The sequence below is a fragment of the Chrysoperla carnea genome, chromosome 2, assembly GCF_905475395.1.
Source record: "Chrysoperla carnea chromosome 2, inChrCarn1.1, whole genome shotgun sequence".
Classification (NCBI taxonomy): Eukaryota; Metazoa; Arthropoda; class Insecta; order Neuroptera; family Chrysopidae; genus Chrysoperla; species Chrysoperla carnea.
In genome coordinates this window covers 24,975,494-24,996,122 of record NC_058338.1, presented here as the reverse complement: position 1 = coordinate 24,996,122, position 20,629 = coordinate 24,975,494, and the positions used below count along the sequence as shown (strand labels likewise).

The following is a 20,629-nucleotide window of genomic DNA, read 5'->3' as shown; positions in this document are numbered from 1 at the left end:
AAAACAGAATAATGTTGCATGTAGGATGTAGAGCATCATCATAGAGCCTAGTCAGTAGTCAGAGACATTTTAGAAGAGTGACATCAAATTATCATTTTCCATTAGGATAATATATGTATTTACTTGTAAAGAAAATAAAGAAAAGGTAAAAATCAGTTGTGGCATACAACTTATTCTTACCCTCTTTAAACATGAATAATATTTTCCACCAAACTTATTATTTAACAGTAAAGTAAAATAAAATGCTGTATTTCTAGCACCTTCATGGCTAGCCTTCGTAATAATAAGCTATATCCCTCGATGACGCTCTAGATTATAATATAATCAATGAATTATGCCCAAGATTGTATGTAACAAGGACGTAAAACTAGATTGGAGAGGGCAGTACGAAAAAAGGCGCCTATCTGGGAGATAGGCGCCCTCTCGTCTAGCCCTCTCAGTCGTTGCTCTCTTGTACTGCGGACTGTCTTTATCCGGCTGTCATTTGTTTTCAATTTTTTGTCTTTTTCAATCAATTGAAAGTGATTGAAAACATGTTTTCAAAGCCTGATACGCACTGCAAAGTACGCAACGCTTATAGTTCCACATAGGAAGTATGATGTCCTTATTATATACGTTCTTGATTGTGACATTAGATATGACAAACTTTCAAAAAAAATCTATGGTTACACAGAGCTGTGGAGTAAAACAATCAGAAACACAAAATATCTGTGTTTCATGAACATGAATCATAGTCCATGTAAAGGCTCCATCGACTATTAAAATTTTCACTCATAAAAATACACTTCTTGGAAATAAATTTACTTCAAAATACATGTTTAAATAAACGGCAATTGGTTTTTAAACTTTTCTACTTTAATTCTACTAAGAATTTGTCAATAAATAAAAAAAGTGAAGAACAAATTCCATCTTCGCTAGCGAAAGATACCGTAATTGGTTAAAATTTTCGTAAGTGTCAAGAGTAAAATGCTGATTATTTATATAAAAAAACGAAAAATTACATTGTGTTCAAATGCTAACTTAATTTTAATAGTTTAAAAGTATCCCAAACTTTTCTTTAGCTGAAAAAAGTAAAGTTAGTGATCTGTTATGAGCTACTTTAAATGATATTTAATATTCGAAGAAAGATGCCTGTCAATTTTTCCAAATTAGTCAGTCACAAGTAAAAACAAAAAATTGAAAAGGCGTTGATTTTTTATTGCATTTATTATATACTTCGTAAGTCTATAAATTGTAATATAATTTAAAAAGTGATGATCAATTGTCTCATTAACTAATTGATTCAAAGTTAAGCCTTTTAACTTATTTTTATTGTCTGTTTAAAGACAAACATTTCAGTATATTTTTTTTTATTGTTCTTCCGTTTTATTTATTTTATTTTATTCAGTTTCATTCATTAATTCCTCTTTTAACATTATTTATTAACATTTTTTTTATTTTATGTTTGTAAAGAATATACCATGATTTTTTTTTGTTTTTTTTTTTAGTACGGTACAGCTGATGGGGTAATTTTTATAATTGTGTTTTATTTAGTCAAAAAAAAGAAATGTATACATTTTTAATGGGCGAGTGTACACACATATACAATTTTAAAAATAAATTATTTTTTATGTGTTTTCTCTGATGATAAACGTAAAAACGTATTAATAATTGTAATTACTGAATATTTAATAAAACGGTTTGAATCTCTTTCACTTTTTTTTTGTTTTGTTTTATTATATACATGGAGTCACATTATCATTATTCGCGTTCGTTTTTCCTTTTTACATCATGGTCCAAGGGTAAAAAAATATATACTTGGTTTCTTTTTTTAAATATAATTAGTATGTGATATCACTTCAAAAAGTTTTAGTTCTAGAGCTAGCCGTAATATTTACCAACCGGTTCAGAATTCTTGAAAATTTTAGGAGATGTTCTTAAGGTCGTGCAAAACAACTATTTTCTTTACAAAAATTTGCATAGCCACAGAAATCTCCTTTAATATTTTTATTTTTTCGTGATAATTTCAAAGTTACAGGCAGTTAGAAAAGAATTTTTTAAAAGAGAAACGAAAACGCCAGACAAAAAGTGTTCGTAAAAGATCGTGTAACGTCATAATGTTAATTAATAACTGTATACAGTGTGTACTATTCAATTATGTATTACGTCACAACGATGTTTTCCGAACCTTTTTCTGTCGGGCGTTTTCGTTTCTCTTTTGAAAAGTTCTTTTAAAACTGTCTGAAACTTTAAAATTATCATGAATTATTTTCAAATAAGAATACAATGAAATAAAAATACAAAAAAATTTTGCTCAAAAGTTAAAAATAAATATTAAGTTTATCGCGCAATTAAAATTTTTTCCAGACCCTGAAAGAGAAGCACGACTATGCAAATTTTCGAACAGGAAAAAGTTGTTAGGTACAATCTTCACAACTGCCTGTTAAATTTTCCAGCCATTTTGAAACTAGTGTCAAATATTATGCCTGGCCCTAGATTTATTTATAATATATTCTTTTTTCTTTTGAAAATTTTTAACAATTTGTTTAAACAATTTTAAAAGTACAGTAGAATCACTAAATATATATTTTTTTATATTAATTTTATAAAACATATTGGAATAAATTATATAATTAAATACTAAGTGGTTGAAAAGTTGCTTGTTTGTATGGAATTCGTTTTTCTATTGCATGCATGTTGAGTTAAAAATTCATAATAAATTTTCTTTGTATAAAAAACACGATTACAACTTTCCTTGTTGATTTAATCAATTACTCTTCGGAAATAGCATGATTTTAAAAAGTACAACGAAATTATATAGAATTATAGGTTATGTTATTACATGCTTCTAGTATTTTAAAAGGTCGTTGTTCAATTTAAAGTGAATTCACGCTAGCGATTTTATTTTGATTCTCGTCGGTAGCTGTTTTCAAAAGAGATGTGTCTTAGAACAGTTAATTAGATCCGCTACGTTTTTTTCAGATCAGGTTAATTAAAAATGGTAATTTTCTGAAATATTAGAATTAATAGAGTCAAGAGTCTAGACTTTAGAGTAATATAAAAACTAAATACACATCTTTAGCAATGCTTGCTTTGCGATTCTAGCAAGAGAAGTAAAAAGTATGCTCAATTTACACAAAAGTAAAACGCTTTAAATAGACTCTAGTATGTCGATTAAAGAAGCCGGAATTTAAGGTTTAGTTGACTTCTATTCTTAAGAAAAATCAAATTTCAAAACCCCAATAATTCATCAAATATATTAATAAAATGTAAAATAGTACAAGTGAACAAATTCGATGTAATCGATAGTAAGGAATGTACAATGGTTTATTGTTTCTGAAATGGAATGACAGATATTGCAACTTTTCAACAAACAGTTTATTGCACTAATAAAATGGAATGTACAATAGAATCATATCGAACAAACAACTCTACTGTAAGTTTAAAGATTATTTTTTTAACATTATATAGATCGTAGGTTGGTAACAAATCAGGTAGCCTTATTTTCTTGCCTCGAAGAAGGTTGAAAAGTATTCTGACAATAGTGAGGATGAATTCGCTAATGAATAATAACATACCAAGAATTCGGTTTCCGTTTTTCGAGTTTGCTAGCTCTGTCTTGTTCACTGAAAGATTTCTCCGATAGAATTCTAGCATTAGAAAAAGAAAACGAAAATTTTTGCGAATGTAAGATTTGGTTATTTATTCGCAAATTTCCCCTCATTTTAATTAACACTGAAATACTTTCGAGTTTCTCCCGAAAGTGAAGTAAGAAAATGACGCACTCAAATTTGTTACCATGTAACGGTCTATTAAAGAAGATGGAGGTCCCAGCTATATTCTTTTCTCAATTTCTCATTATTAATAATAAAAATTTTAGATTTGAAAATACACAAAATTGACAATTATTATTTTTCAACAATGTTATAATTAAGTATTATTCAAATAAATACACAAAATTGGAATGGATTTATGTTTGTTCTAATTTTCAAATAGCAGCACATATGTTACAAAATACAAAAGTTGGTATCGGTAGTGGGGTTTAGAGTGGGGGGTGTATATAGCTGTAGTCTGTAGGGTGAGCTTGATTGGTTGGTTGCTTGTATGTTTGTTTGTTTATTTAATAATAATATTAAAACGAATGGATACATACAATTGATTGTGTTGTTAGATTAATATATGTATGTTAGGTTATGTCTTAATGACAATTTGATTTATCTTGGATTATATAAAATTGTATATTCAATATATCAATATATAAATTTGTAACTATTTGTTATCAATATTAAATTAACTTGATCATATGAATAGAGTACCAAGAAATATAATAATAATCTTTTTACACAATCTCTATTCAAAAATAAATATTATTTTCACTTCATTCGCGCGCATTTTAAACGTAAAAAATATTCAATAAATCATTCATCACCCGAAAACTATATCATAAATATATATTTTATATTTTTTTTTCATATATTCACTGTCAATAACATTTTTTTCAATAAAAAAATTCGTTCCGCTGTTTCAATAATATATCGTTGAAATATTTTTTAACAAAGTCAATTTTTTTTATATATTACAATTAGACGAAGAAATGTTTTGTGACTTGTGTTGTTCACACAATACGCGAGATGCACACAACAACGAACGGCACGACCACGGCGACGAGATGGGTCATCACATCACATCATAATACGTTATTTCTTATATATATACACAATACACACAATGACCCAAAAGATGTTGTTTTCTTGTAAACCTGTTGGTATCGTTGTTTAGTTTTTAGTTTCAGAGAGGGAGGAGAGAGCACTTTGAACACAAACATTTACACACACTTAAATAATACACTATAAGGCGTCATTCTTAGGTTCACCGTAGTATGGACGATGTCGATATAATTGTGAATAATATAATGGTCAATAACATTCCGATATGATACCTTCGATTCTGCGAACAACTATTACTACGTGTTAAACTACTTTTCTCAACATCATTTGGATGTTTTTCATATGGTTTCACTTTTTTGGTTGTGGAACGTACTGTACTGGCAATGTTAAAGTGTTCATCGTCGTCCTCATTGGCTTCATTCGGTGGATAATGTGGTACGTTTGATGTTAAATAAGGCCATGATGGATATGGTACTGTACCAACAACAATTGGTGGAGGTGGTGGTGCATGTGTTGAAGTGGTTGTTGGTGGTTGTTCATCGATTGGATGCCACACTTTAAATAATACTTTCATGTTGTGTGATAAACATCGACCAGAAACACGTCGATGTAAATCATCTTTGGATGCTGTTGATATAAAATAATAATCATGTCCAGGTAAAAATTCTAAACCTCCTGGTTGCGGTGAGAATGGTCGAAATGTAATTGTAAAGTACATTCTCCTAAATGGTTTGTCACATACAGCAATCACTCGTGGATTTGGATTTGTTATTCGACATGTGTCGTATTCCTCCTTCGAAACATTATAAATCATATATTTTTCTGTTTCTTCGTCTTTTACTTCACGACTATTATATACGGGACATATAATATTGACTTGATCGTATTCAAATTTTGAATTACCCTTATTTATATCGAAAATATGATCAGTGTTGTCTATCCGGAATGCATCTGTACTTATATTCCAATAAATTGAAAATGTTTTAGGCCCAGCTGATTTTTGTTGGGCACCATTAACACTTAACACAAATTGTATTAATATTGTAACACATATTAAATATTGGGTAGCACAATACCAAAATCCATAATAACGTGAAGGCAATGTCATGGTGAAAATTGAACTAAGCTTTGGTTAGTTACATAGCTTCCAAACATTCACTAGCTGTTGTGTATTTTGTTTTGCAATAATTGATTTTCTTGTGTCGATTTGTTCCTTCTGCTTTTTTCGCTATCTGTAAATAAAAGAATAAAAAAAGTTAAGAAAACATAATTTATGCATAAAAAACTATAAAAGTGTTGAACTGTATAATAATTATATCCGTATTCAGTAAACATAAAACTCAAATCGGAATATAGTGATAAATAGCTAATAAATCAGGTGTATTCTCTAACATGTGTACGTTTTATAGTCGTATATTTGGTAAAATTTATTGGATAATCAACAAACGGATATTATTTGAAATGAATACGAAAAATAACTAATTATTTTTATTGATATTAAAATTATTATGACTTTACCGGCAAGTTAAAATTGATGATTAAGTAACGCATGTTAACAATATTATTACTTATTTAAATACAATACTTGAGTTTTAAATGCAGACCTATAGATCGGCATTTGTACCTTGTGCTTTCTGCCAGAGGTGATCTAATACTAATACATTGTAGTGATTCAGTAGAAATGTACACAATACCTAGACCCCTCCACATGGTATTGGTTTAGTAGGTAGACAATTTCAGTCAAGGGTTGATTTTTTTGTTGCTTAGTACATAGAACCTCTTTCGGTAGATTTTGAAAAGTCTTTTTTTTAGACAATATTGATGAAATGTCGAATAATGATGAAGTTGATAGTCTTTTTTCATATTGTATATGAAAAGTTTTTAATTAAAGTATGTATTATTATTTGATTTCTTATTTCTGCAAGGCATCACCACCTGCATCGTAGTATTTAAAAAATGATCTTTTACAAATGATTATTTGGAAAAAGTTAATGAAAAAATTTGGTTATCATATTTATATACCTATTTTTGACATAATTTATTACAATGATAATTTTCTTGGGATTTAACAAAAACCGTGTTTAAGATTTGAAAAATATTTTCGTGTAATGAAAATTATAGAAAGAGCAAGTCAATTTTTTTTTTATTAAAGTGATTTTTATTATTACGATTTATTATTCTTATAAAAATTATCAATATCGTAAAGTTTTTGGGAGCTTTCGTTTTTAGTATATGTGATGACAGTTTTGGTGAAGCAACTATCTTGGGAGCCACCATCTAAATACTCTATTTTATTGGATGTTTTCTTCTGTATATAGTGATTCGATACCTCGAAAACTAAGATAGGTAGTACAACGATCAATTAAACATTCACTTTTCGTCATGTGCTAACATCCATTTTGACAAGTGAAAAAAAAACTATTGGCTGAGTTAATTGTTGAAATACCATGTATAGACAGTGTTGATGACGGAATCGTTTGTTTTTTGACGTCACGTAAGTAAAGAAAGCTATCCACTCTTAGTTAGCCACACAGTCATAACTGATATTCCCATATAATACATACTATAACATTTGCACCTAATTTGCGCCCTCGTGGGTAAGACAAAAAAATATTTCAAACAAAAGTTGTTTATTTTTTTATAAGGAATATTTTTTACATAAACTTTTGTTCTATCTCTAACGGTTTACAAGGTGGGTCCCACAGACCCAAGACCCAAATGACCTATGTTGCTCATTTACGAACTCGATCTTCCTTTTTTGGTCCTAAGCACGCTATAAAAATTTTTTAATTATGTGATTTTATGAACACCTATACTAGAATTTTGTTCATAGCATAAATATTTTTAAGTGTTACAAACTTGGGACTAAACTTAGTATACTTTGGTATATTTGATATACATGGTACACAAATTGATAGGTAAATTTTCAATTTTAATAATGGTGGAAGCGCTGATAAATCTTTATTAAAAGCTTAAGTTTTTTCTTAATTCTAAATATAGGGTAGGTAGAAGCAGCGTTGCCAACCCAAAATCTGTCTAGGTGGTAGATTGGATTTAAAAAGTTGATAGTTTTCAGCAAATTCTTCTTAAAAGTTGGTAGATCTAATCTTACATCTGGTTACTTTGAGTTACTTAAAGTTAGTAATCCCCCAACTTTCTATTCTAAAATCATTCAGTTTTGGTATATCTACCTAAAAGTTGGTAGAGTTAGTTGGTAACGCTGGGTAAATGTGACAAAGAAAAATAACATTTTTAAGTATATATTTTCCAAAAATAAACTAAATAATTCTTCTTGAAACGATTTTATGAAATGTATACCGTATTATTGTTTTAATTTATTTTTATACAAAAAGTATGTCAGAAAGATTACACTTTTTAATCATGTTAATTATTTATATAAATTTTAAAAGTTGTAATATTTTTCATTTGTGTAGACATTATGATGAAAATGTGTATGTTTTTCATTAACATTTTCATACATTGATTAAAAATAAAGACCGTAGTAGATTTTTCCTCATTATGATGAAGCATCATTCATGCATAACAACAAAATGCGTGCGTTTTAAAAAGATTTTTGTTTTTACATATTTTCGGTATAAACACCTTTGTATGTACCTTTTTTTATATGAAAATCTGGTAGAATTGGTTAATTTTACAATTCGAAGGATGGTGAATGAAAAACAAAAAATATTTGGAGAATTTTTGTGTAATTAAAATTTAAGGTATATTATGAAAAACTGAAAAATCATAATTAATGTACAGCAAAAGCAAAGTACATTGTAGACCATTGAAAGAATATTTCAATAACTTTTATACTCTGTATTTATGAAATATATATTAAGGTTTACCAATTTTAGACCGCTTAGAAATAATGATTTTTCAAACAAAATTTTGGTATAGGTGTTCACAACACGATAACTCAAAAACGAAAAAAGATATCAAGCTGAAATTTTTATAGGATGTTCGCACGATGTAAAAAGTGAGTTTTAGTTCGTAAATGAGCAACATAGGTCAATTGAGTCTTGAGTCCGTAGGACCAATGTTGTAAGCCGTTAGAAAGAGAACAAAAGATTAAATGTAAAATGTTCCTCATAAAAAAATAAACAATTATTGTTTGAAACATTTTTCCGTAAACATGATTTCCTGCAAGGGAGCAAATTAGAGCAAAACTGTGGTCTCCTTTTTATTCAAAATTATAAAAGAAGAGAAATGAAGTGAGTCTTATGAAAAATTTTCGAAACACAAAAAAAGTTTTTTAGAGAATATTTAGAAAAAGGTTTGTTCTTTTTTAAACCTCTAATTTATTAAAAATAATGCAAGCCCTTGATATTCAACCTTGTCTATGTACAGGTCGGAGTTATTTCAGAAAGCGTATGAATCAGGATTTAAAAATTATACGTTTGGCTGAGAATATGTTCGTGAAATTCAAAAGTATAAAATTTTCTCAACATCTACAACGTTTTTCATCAATGTATGCAAAAATATTTGAACTTTTCAATCAATTTATCGTCCTCAAAATTTTTCGTCTTGGTCCATGGCCCATGTGGCCTAATATGTAAAATCCAGGCCTGTTTATACAGGGTATTTCAATAATTTAGTCAGGTAATTGTTTATTTTCAATTTTTTTTTTTTTTTTCGAAAAATGAATCTCGACTTGTATTAACATTTAATAAAAAAAATTGTAGAATTATCCATAAAAAAACATAGCTGATGTTCGGAAATAAAAAAATCAAAATTCACAATCTTTTTACAAAATATCAAAATTAAAGTAGTTTCGGTTTTTCAAATGTATCAAGTATCGGTGCCTAGATTTGCATTAAGAGGAATTTTGAAAAGCCATGTGAACATTATTGGCACATATGAGATAAGTTTAAATTCTCATATTGATAAAGTAATCCACAGAATATAAAGAAGGTAAGTTGTTTATGGTTAAGGTATGAAAAATGTATATTATATTCCATTGTTAAGCATTTTACCTTTTTTTTTTTAAATATTATATTAACTATCCCAGACACATTGGCATAAAAGTATGTGGGATTATAAAAATGACCTTGCAATGTTATATTCATTATGGGTTGTACAGGGTGGTGCAAACATTTCTTCAATGAAAACTTTTGAAAGTTTAAACACTGATTCCAATTTCCATTCCATTATACTTTATCAGGAAGTTTTTTTCCCATATTTTATATTCTTTTATTTAATTTTAAAATTTACTTGATTCCCGTCTTTGTTAAAGTATAATTTTGTTTAAAGATTAGGGTCTGATAATAATGTTAAAATAACTTTATTTTCTAATATTTAAACTAAACAAATGACGTTTGGATTCATCGACACTAATATTATAAAGAGAAATTATTTTCTTTTAGTATTTTTGTTTGTAATGGATAAAAAAAACTAACTGAACCAATTTTAACAGTTATTATTAACCAAAATTTGATGTTATAGTTTTAAATATTATCTTTAATAACTAAAAATTGTTTTGAAATGTTTTATATTAATTAAGTCAATAAATGTTGATTATGTCCTCACATATTTCTTTGTAGATATATAGAAGGTTTTTTACGGACCTCTTTGTAAATAGTTTATATCAAACTAATAATAATAATTAACAATAGCATAGTTAAAGCGATTATAGTTTTATAAGTCATTTATCAGCAGCTAATTAAAAAAAAATTGCATTAAAGTAAATCTTATAGTGTGCATAATACAATACATGTTTTTAGCATTAACCGAGTAATAGAATTTAAATAAATAAAAGTCTGATGAAGTTTATTTTTATACTCGCGTGTAGCAAGTTAATATAAGACTATATTATATTTCGTCTCACATTCGTAACTCAAAGAAATAATGAGTAAAGAGAAAAATGACTTACTTGTATGCTCTATAGATATTTCTTGCAAACATTACGAAGTTTCGACTTTGTTTAAATATACGTTTATTATAAGTTTTCAAAAGTATTATATCAACCAACAAAATATTTTATCAATTTTTATAATATTTCGATGTATTTTAGTTATATGACGATGTAATATAGGTAAAGTTTAGGCTAGGTACAATATAATATTTGGGATGTTTTGTAGTTATTAACATTAAAATGACGATTTAAGAATATTATTTTGAATTTGAAGTAAACCACAAAAAAAAAAAAATTTAATATTTTTACAACATGGTCAACAAATAAAGTCTTGGTTAAATTTGGGCTTCGCTATATTGAGAAATTTTGTAGATCTTGACATCTTGACCAAAAGTCTTAATGAAACAACGATCAAAATGCAATTGTTTTATGATTGTGATAAATAAATGACTTCAAAAGTAGGCATATTTTACATTGGTAGATGAATGATATGTTTTCATAGATTTCTCGAAAATTTGTCGGTGGAAATTAAAAAAAAAACTCTTTAAATTAAAGTTAAAACCTTAATAAATTTTTGAAAATAAAAGAAAACCCATTGTACCCGACTAATTAAGGATGTATGAGCACGGTAGTGGGAACACAAATTAAAAAAGTGTATATTTTCAATTTTGATGGTGAATTTTTATAACTTGACAACGAAAAGTAAGAAAACAAATTTTCGGTGTCTGTAGTAATTTTCAAAATATCGAAAATTGAAAATTTTGTTCAATTATTTAGCTTTCAATATTTCAAAACCAAGGCAGATAGAAAAAAATTGTATTCTTGTTTTTCATCTACATTCATGAAGTTATAACAAAATTCTTCATCAAAGTTGAAAATAAGATACAAATAATTTCAACCACAAGTCTAAACTTACCTTGCCGCTTGTACTACCTTAATAGTGCATTTTGATCTAATAATGCAGGGGCACTGTATGCAAAATTATCACCAAATGTTTATGATAATATTAATAGAAAAATTGAAAAATTGATAAACCTTAACCCAACCTCCCAAATAATATCTGAAACTTTACTTCTGGTTCTATTTAAAAAACGCTAACAAAAGAATAACGGGAAAATAACGGGAAAGTTTTTCGATGGTATCTTGAGAGTTCCTAAAGTTATTAATTGCAAAGGTTCTATTCATTATATATCCATTTAGTTTGTAGAAAGAACATGATTCATTTGAATGTGTCAGCTATTTGTGCTATTTGTTTTTGTGGTGTTAGATATTTTAAGACGTTTTTAGGATGTTAACGAATATGTAAAATTTCACATAATATGTAGTCAAGAAGTTTCCATTTGTTTATTACGTGTTTAGAGAAGTCCAGAATAGTAAAGAAGTAAATCAATTATCTTCATTTTATCATGTTTTTCAAAAAAATCGAAAATTCTTGGAGGGGTACGCCCCCCCCCCCTTTCGCCCCCCCGCGTAAGGATGTCTATATATACGCGTGGACTTTTTTTAAATAACTATTTATATAAGAAATGCTACGGGTATTAAAAATGAGCTTAATTTGTAGCATATAAAATTTATGAACAAAGAGAGAGAAAGAGAGTGTTAAATGTTACGGTAAACAATTCTCCGTTATAGAATAGTATTTAAAAAGTGTGATGTAATAGTGAAGAAAGTGTAGTTAGTGTACGTATGGTATGTATGTATGTCTTGATTTCAGATGGCAATTAAACGAATTATACACATCACCCGCATCTATTTATCGACATCAATAATGCTTTTTCTTTCTTTTGTGATAAAACTTTTAATAGGAAGGAATCATTTCTCAAGTATCCGTTTATTTATTAGTGTTTTTAATGATAGTATTTTTTTTTTTTTTTTTGTTATTGATATAACAATAATTTAGTGCTATATATCCATCTGTGGCTATAGAGAACAAAGTAATGGATTTTAACAATCTGATAACATTCATTAAGTGCCTCTGCCCATATATTTATTAAGTTTTTATCTATTTAACATATGCATATGTTTGATATATTATTATATGTGGGGAAGAGAGATGAATATATAGGAACACTTTTTAAAGCGCGATACAATTGTTAAGGGTACAAGGAATAGGATTTATTTGTTACCTAAATTTTTCCTAATTTTTCTATATTGAAAAAAGTAAAAAGACAAATACATTGATCGATTATTATTAATAGATAGACTTGGCGTTAATAGAATTGGCGAATACAATCTTCCCTTCTTCTGAATACTCAAAATAGAGGCAGTCTGGCATGTGGAATGTGAAATTTTATACGGTCTTCGGTGTTATGGCTGCCGAACGTCCTTAAATGATATGGTGGAACAAATGAATATAAACCTGTTATGGATACCAGAGCACAGGGACATTCCAGGAAATTGGGAAAATGATGATCTTGCAAGAAATGGCACAATGCTGCCGGACACAAGCGAACTATAAGTTGTTCCTTAAGGAGAATATCTTAAAAAAGCCAATTTTGATGGAGAAAGTAACGTACTTGTGGTACTACGAGACAGATATGATCTGAGTACAATCGTAGGCGTTCTGAAGATCTTATATCACTTTCAAAGACTTCTATTAGCAAAACTGTTGCTAATGGCACGTAAATAGAACGCTGGACGCCTGGGACTGACAGTGTATCATGACTATTGCAGTAAATGTCATAGTGAGGAGGAGAAAGAAACGATGACTCATCTTCTCTGTTACTGCCCAGGTCTTGCCACGAGAAAGTGGACTCACTTGATCCAGCCTTTCTTTGACGAACTATTGACGTCCAGGTTCTTAAACAGCTCAAAATGGTTCATGGAGTAGTGGCCGGAGATGAGCCAACCCTTTTTTGGTATCACAGACCCAGACCCCAAGGTTTAAGTGTAACCCCCCACCTTCCCAGGACATCTACTCATACCTAACTTAGGTGTTATTAGCCTAACTTGTAAGAATAGGTTTTCTTGCATAATTTAATCGCGTTTGTTGGCTTGAAATTTGAGGAATTTGGAATCATTAAACCTTCTAAAATGTGTCTAAAATGATTGTATGAGTTCATACTCTTCGGATAACTGACATTTATGCGATGCATAGATAATACTTTGGTCTAGGTTAGTAATATGTTTTGGTATTCCAAATACACCAAACCCAACCACAAAAAAAACGAAAGGAATGATTCAGCAGTCATTGTGACGAACTCCAGAGCACATTTAGTACAATAAAAGCATTTCGAGTTTCCACTCTACATTCCAATTGAGTATCATTTTGTTACTTCGGATTATTTGGGGAGTATAACACAAAAATCTTGATCAATGACTTTTTAGTTTTATACTATACGTTGAGTTTTTTTTTTTTTAAATGGATTTCTCTCAGTTATACCAGTGGGTATGTAATCGCGTTATGAAAGGGTTCCATATACGCTTGTATTAAGCTTGTATTTTATATATAAATAAATTAAAAAATTTAATAATATTCAAGTTTATAATTAATAGATAATGTTATCAACAATGTTTTTCATTTGACAACATTAAATGAATGCATTGTTTTTTTGTATAATACTTTTTATTTTTCATTTTAGATAATTTAAACAATACATTAAAAATTTGTGTATTTGTCATTAGGCATATTCATATATAGACCATACAATAAACAACAATAATGCATGGTGGTATATTATTGTAACATTATACCTGCGGCTTATCGCAAATTTTTTATTTTTTGATTGTACATTATCATTATTTTATAAAAATATGTTATCCGAGTATATAATATGTTATAAATTATGTTATTCGAGTAATATATTTTTAATTTTAATAAAATTAACATATCACTTATACCAATCAATCACTGCTTAAAGAGAAAAATGTAAGGGTTATAAGAATTCATATACAATCAAACCTGGGTGAAAGCTCTAAAATCTCTCTTTATCAGTGAGAAACAGGAACTACAACGAAAAAAAGTCGTTTTATTGAAGATTGAAGATCGATTAACGGTCCTCAATAAGCGATAGTTTAACGAATTTAATACATATACCATAAATGATCCACTCTTTTATTTCGTGAAGCTGAATCAATCGCAGCGCTGTCATCATATAAAATTTGCAATAAATCATTTGTATTATTTAAAAAATGAGTATTTTTCAATTGTTTACATGTAAATGGTATAGAAAACGTTAAATTGTTACAAGTGAAATTAAAAAAAAACCCTATAAATGTTTCGGGTACGGAACCTTAAACTCTACATTACATTACATTTCTACTCTACATTACATTACATTTCAAACGAAACCAAAGAACTCATAATCGATTCATTCGTTTGGACGCTACGATGTTACAGACAGACAGACACACACACATAGCGGTCAAACTTATAACACCTCCTTTTTTTAGTTCGGGTGTTAAAATTATTGAAAAATAACAATGAGAGACGAAATTGCATAAATACTTTTAACAAAATTACTCATTTAATTTTGTTAGAAAATCGTATTAAATATTCAATGTAAACCATATTTCCAAACCATAGACTTATATGTCCATCCATAAAATTATATTAAAAAAGTAGTGTATCATTATCATGGGAACGAATGAAATAAAACTTCATGCACGGTGCGAATAAGTGAGACAAACCACTGATGCAGGTGCCTGTATAAGAGAGAAATTGGTATTTTTAATATATTCATTTAAAGGCTTACAAAATCTTCTAGAACTTTTGGAATGATAAGTAATGTTTTGGAAAAGCCAACAATTACACATTTAGAAATGATGCAGGGGAAGCTTGTATTAAATAGAAGCTTTTATTTTAATCTATAAAAAATTTTACAATGAAAACATTTCTTGAAACTCATCTTTGGTTACGACTATGAGAGTAGTTTTTCAAAAACGAGTAGGTTATATAATATTATAGTTTTTTGAAATTTTTTATTTTAATTTTCGCTATTCATATGTACATGTTTAGTTGAAAATTAATTGAATTATTTTTTTATTTAAAAATACCAAAATGTATTCGTGTATTATGAATGGTCTTAATTAACCTACAAAATTATATTAAAAATTGTTGTAATTGAAAAATGAAATGTGAAAACAAAATTAATTTAGGTATCAATAAAAATTATAACGATGTTAAATTGGAAAATAATATTCAACAAAGTTTATTTTTTTATGAAAATAAAGTGAATTTGTATAAGGTACAACACAATTCAGTTTAAATTAGTTGATTCGTTTGGTTCGTAGTCATGATAGGAACAATCTAATCGCGCTTTCAGTGGAAAATTTTGGCGATAAAGGAGGCTGTTATGACTAATTTGCAATTCTTTATATGTTAATGTTATACAAAATGTCAAATTAAAATTATTGAAAAACACTAATTAAAAAATAAGAAATCAAGTTGAACAAATATTATTTTTCAAATGTAAATTATCATAATTATTTATTTAAATTTGTGATACAATAATATTAAATTATCAATGTAAGTCATAAATGCAATCCATACAATTATATATGCATCCATACAATTCTATAATTAAAGTAGTGTATCTTTACCATGGAAACGCCTCCAATAAAACTCACGCAAGGTGAGAATACTATTATATTAATAAAGTAGTATATATCGTTACCAAGGAAACGTCTGAAGTAAAACCCATGCACTGATTAGTCTCAGAGGAATTTGTACTCAAATAAGGTTAGGTAACATAAGAATCGTTTAAAAACGGATTATGTATTGTTGTTTCAGTAAGTTTACGGAAACATTTCAAAAAATTATAACCAACTAACCAAGAACTACTTACAGTATATAGATCACCGGATATCATAAATTAATTTAAATAATCTAAAGAAAATTTGTTTGTAGTTGACAATACAAATAATAATCTTCAAGTTATTTTCGCATTGCAAATAATAATTGTCATTTATTCTGTGATAAATATACGGACTGCATTTAAATTTAATTAATAATAAAAAATAAAATAAAACTGGTAAAAAATTTGTACAACTTTTTCAACTTACATAACAAATTATCAACTGTTAGTTTAAAACAAGTGAAAACAAACAATTGATTGAGTTAATTGTTGAAGAACCATGTATAGACAGTGTTGATTACTTTGTCACATTACACATACATACATGTCACACATATAAAACTGATATGGCCATAACATACATACTATACAATTTGTGCATAATTTGCGCTATCATAAGTAAATAGTGATGTTTACGAAAAAATGTTTCAAACTAAAGTTGTTTGTTTTTTTATAAGGAACATTTTTAGTTTTAAACTCTATCTCTAACGGTTTACAATATGGATCCTACGGACCGAAGACCCAATTGACTTATGTTGCTTATTCACGAATTCGACCTCCATTTTTACGTCTTCAGCACGCTATGAAAATTTCAGCTTGATATCTCTTTTTCGTTTTTGAGTAATCGTGATGACAGACGGACATACAGACGACAGACAGACGATAGACAGACAAACAGATAGACAGACAGACAACCGGAAATGGACTAATAAGATGATTTTATGAACACCTATATTTTTAAGCGTTACAAACTTGGGACTAAACTTAATATACTATGATACATTTCATATATACATGGTATAAAAAGTAAAACTTTTATTTTTAAATTTACATCATTTACATCATATAATTTAATTATCGTCATAATGAGAAAATGTGGAACATTATTTATAGACCGTTATTTTAAAAATTCCTTCGATGCATTTTAGAACAATTATATTTTGTGAAACATAAATTTTTAGTGGAATATTTCTATAAACAATATATTTACAATTCGTTTATCGCAAGTCGTTGTATATGTTTTATTTTTATAATCTGGTTACTTCAAAAGATGTACTACATATTTACTTACAAAGATATTTAGTACAGATAGCTTTTCACAAAAAATATGTATTTGGAAAAAATATTCCTATTTATTTTTTCAATTTAAATATATATCTTAAGTAGATATTTTGTGTTAATAAAATGGCGGAAGAGCAGATAAAAAAATACAAAATTATTTCACATAACCAGTATTCTTTTTTATTTGTATAAGTATTTATATTCTAGTTGGATAAATCTATCAGATTTTGATAATAAATTCGGTAAATTTTGGGAAATATCAAAAATTTTAATTTTTTTTTAAACAGATTTCTTTTGTTGTACAAAATTCTCCGCACGACCTTCTGCACGCAGTTTTTATCTCTAAATTGTTTTATTTCGTCTCTTTTTAGTCATTAGATATTCCTGGAAAATTATTATCTATTTCTAAGGAATTATTATAATAAATTTGTTTATAAATTTATTTTGAAATATCCCCTTTCCACATATTTCTAGAAAATAGAAAATAACAATGAACATTTGTTTATTCACCGGAAACAAGCATTTTCAATAAAAACTAATCATAATTGATTGAGCAATTTTCATGATAACAAAAAAACAAATGTTTAATGCTGATTCTCAGATAATTTTAAATAAAAAAACAAAAACAAATGAAAACAAACAATTGACTGAGTTAATTGTTGAAATACCATGTATAGACAGTGTTGATTACTCTGTCACATTACACATACATACATGTCACACATATATAACTGATATTCCCATATAATACATACTATAAAATTTGCGTATAACTTGCGCTCTCATGGGTGAACAGTGATGTTTACGAAAAAATGTTTCAAACAAAAGTTGTTTATTTTTTTATGAGAAACATTTTTAACATTTAAACTTTTGTTCTATCTCTAACGGTTTACAAGATGGTTCCTACGGACCCAAGATCCAATTGAGGTATGTTGATCAATTACTCACTTTTTACGTCCTAAGCACGCTATAATAATTTCAGCTTGATATCTCTTTTCGTTTTTGAGTAATCGTGATGACAGACGGACAGACAGAGGACAGACAGACAGGCAGACAACCGGAAATGGACTAATTATGTGATTTTATGAACACCTATACCAAAATTTTGTTCATAGCATCAATATTTTAAAGCGTTACAAACTTGGGACTAAACTTAGTATACTTTGATATATTTCATATACATGGTATAATTACTCCACATATTATTATTATTATATATTATTTTAAAATAATAATTACAACAATTTATTTAATTAAATAGATTAATTGTAGTTAGAAAATAATTACTGTGTATTAATTTAATGTTGAACAATTCATTATTTTATAAATAAGATGGAGAATATCATTTTAAGAAAATTTATATTTCATTTATTATGTGATATATATGTACACCATACCGTATCGTAAAATAAATGAAATAACTAAGTAAGAGTTGAAACATTATTTTAAAGTATTTTGTGTTGAGTTCAGTTAGGATCCAACCACAGTTTATATAAAGTGTGTACCCGGATAGAGGTAACTAACTATACTTGTAAATTTTCTTATTTTGCATTTAAAAAAAATTCATCCTTTATAAAAAATTTTGCTTATTCTGAAAAGTATGTAGGAATAGTTAAAACTTCTAAAAAATGTACAGGATAGTCAAAAATTTGGTATCACAATTTTTTTTTTTTTTGGTAAACTACCCATTCTTTTTATAAGTTGACAAAATGTTACTAAGAAAACTTTCTCGAAAATGACTCAAGATTCAAATTCATGACTGACTTTCAAGAAGATCTTTCAAACGTTAACAATTCCATTCTTAGTGAATGTTTATTCACGAAAATAAATTTTCTTTTTAATTTTCTAACCTAGTCCACAAAAAAAAAAATACACTCTCGAATAGCACATGTTAGTTAATTGATTTATTATTATCTTCTTTGTTACGTTTTTTTGTGGTTACAACTTTTGTTAAAATAAAAAATGATGCTACAATTAAAGTACACGGATCTCTTTGATATTTTGTATAATTGTTAATTGCGAGCAACTATTCTGAATATTATTTAGTCAACTTATAAAAAGATAGGGTAGGTTACCAAAAAGAAAATTAGTGATTTCAATTTTTTGGCTATCCTGTACATTATTTAGAAGTTTTAAATATGCCTACATACTTTTCAGAATAAGCAAAATTTTTTATAAATAAAAATTTTTTTTCTTAAAATGAAATATAAGAAAATTTACCTCTATCCGGGGACACACTATATATGCTGCTTACTTTATACTTGTATGCTAGAAAAGAAAACCATCATGTGAAATTTCAGAATGATTTTATCTCTATTTTTATTATACTTAAAACGTTCGACTTAAATAGAAACTTACGAAGGAGACAATAAAGTTTACTGCAGTTTTATTTTATTTTAAACTTAATCGTTAGTGAGAAGCGGTTCTTTAAGGACATTTACTTTACCTTTAGGTTTTGTTTTTAACCCCCGAACTAAAAAATGGAGTGTTATAATTGTGACCGCTATGTGTGTGTCTGTGAACATTTTATAGCTAAGTTTCCAAAAATAGGTTTACAAGAATTAAATCGCATTTGTCGGGGTTTTTTTAAATTTGGTAAATTTCACTTGTTATAGATGCTGTAATGGTTCACCAAATTGGGTCACCATATTTTACCCATTAAGCTTTCAGAAATAATTTGGGATTCTATTTTGCGAAAACGGAACACTTATTGAATATTTTAAAAATTCATCGGTTTATGAACCATTCATTATTTTGTAGTATTTTATTTTTACAGACAACTTATCAAATGCGAGACTTAAATCGATTTTCCTTAAATATAGATACTTCAATTGATGCATAAATAAATACACAGACTTGATTATCTGATAAGAATAAACTTTTCGATTTTCGTTATACTAATATTTTGTAATATTTTATCTAAACGACTAAAATTATTATATGACCTAGAAAAACTAACATTCTAGCAAAATTAGATGATTAATCTAATTTTATTTAAAACATAAATAAATAAAATATATTACAGTATTTCGGAAGTAGGGGAGCGGAGGGTAATGCCGTACACCTAACTTTAAACGTGTATTTCTTCGAACCTACTTAATAGAATACAATGCTTTATGTATCAAGCCATCATAAATTTAGTCTAGTTTTATATAAATAATCCATAATTGACAGTGTCCAATATGACAGTGTCAAAATCAAATTATTCTATAAAGTTATTTGTACGGAATTACCCGAGACTTGCGTCTAATTCCGTACATAATTTTAAGAAC

General features: G+C 27.8%; 1 protein-coding gene across 3 annotated transcripts in view; it reads right to left on the bottom strand.

The window, feature by feature from the left end:
- Positions 1–4,528: 4,528 nt before the first annotated feature.
- Positions 4,529–20,629, bottom strand: part of LOC123293701 (ephrin-B2a-like) — a 331,992-nt gene continuing 315,891 nt past the window's right edge. For all 3 annotated transcript variants that reach the window (XM_044874593.1, XM_044874594.1, XM_044874595.1), the window contains one exon: positions 4,529–5,878. In XM_044874593.1, coding sequence (XP_044730528.1) covers positions 4,849–5,754 — 906 coding nt within the window. In that variant the 5' untranslated portion in view covers positions 5,755–5,878 and the 3' untranslated portion in view covers positions 4,529–4,848. The remainder of the gene's footprint in view (positions 5,879–20,629) is intronic.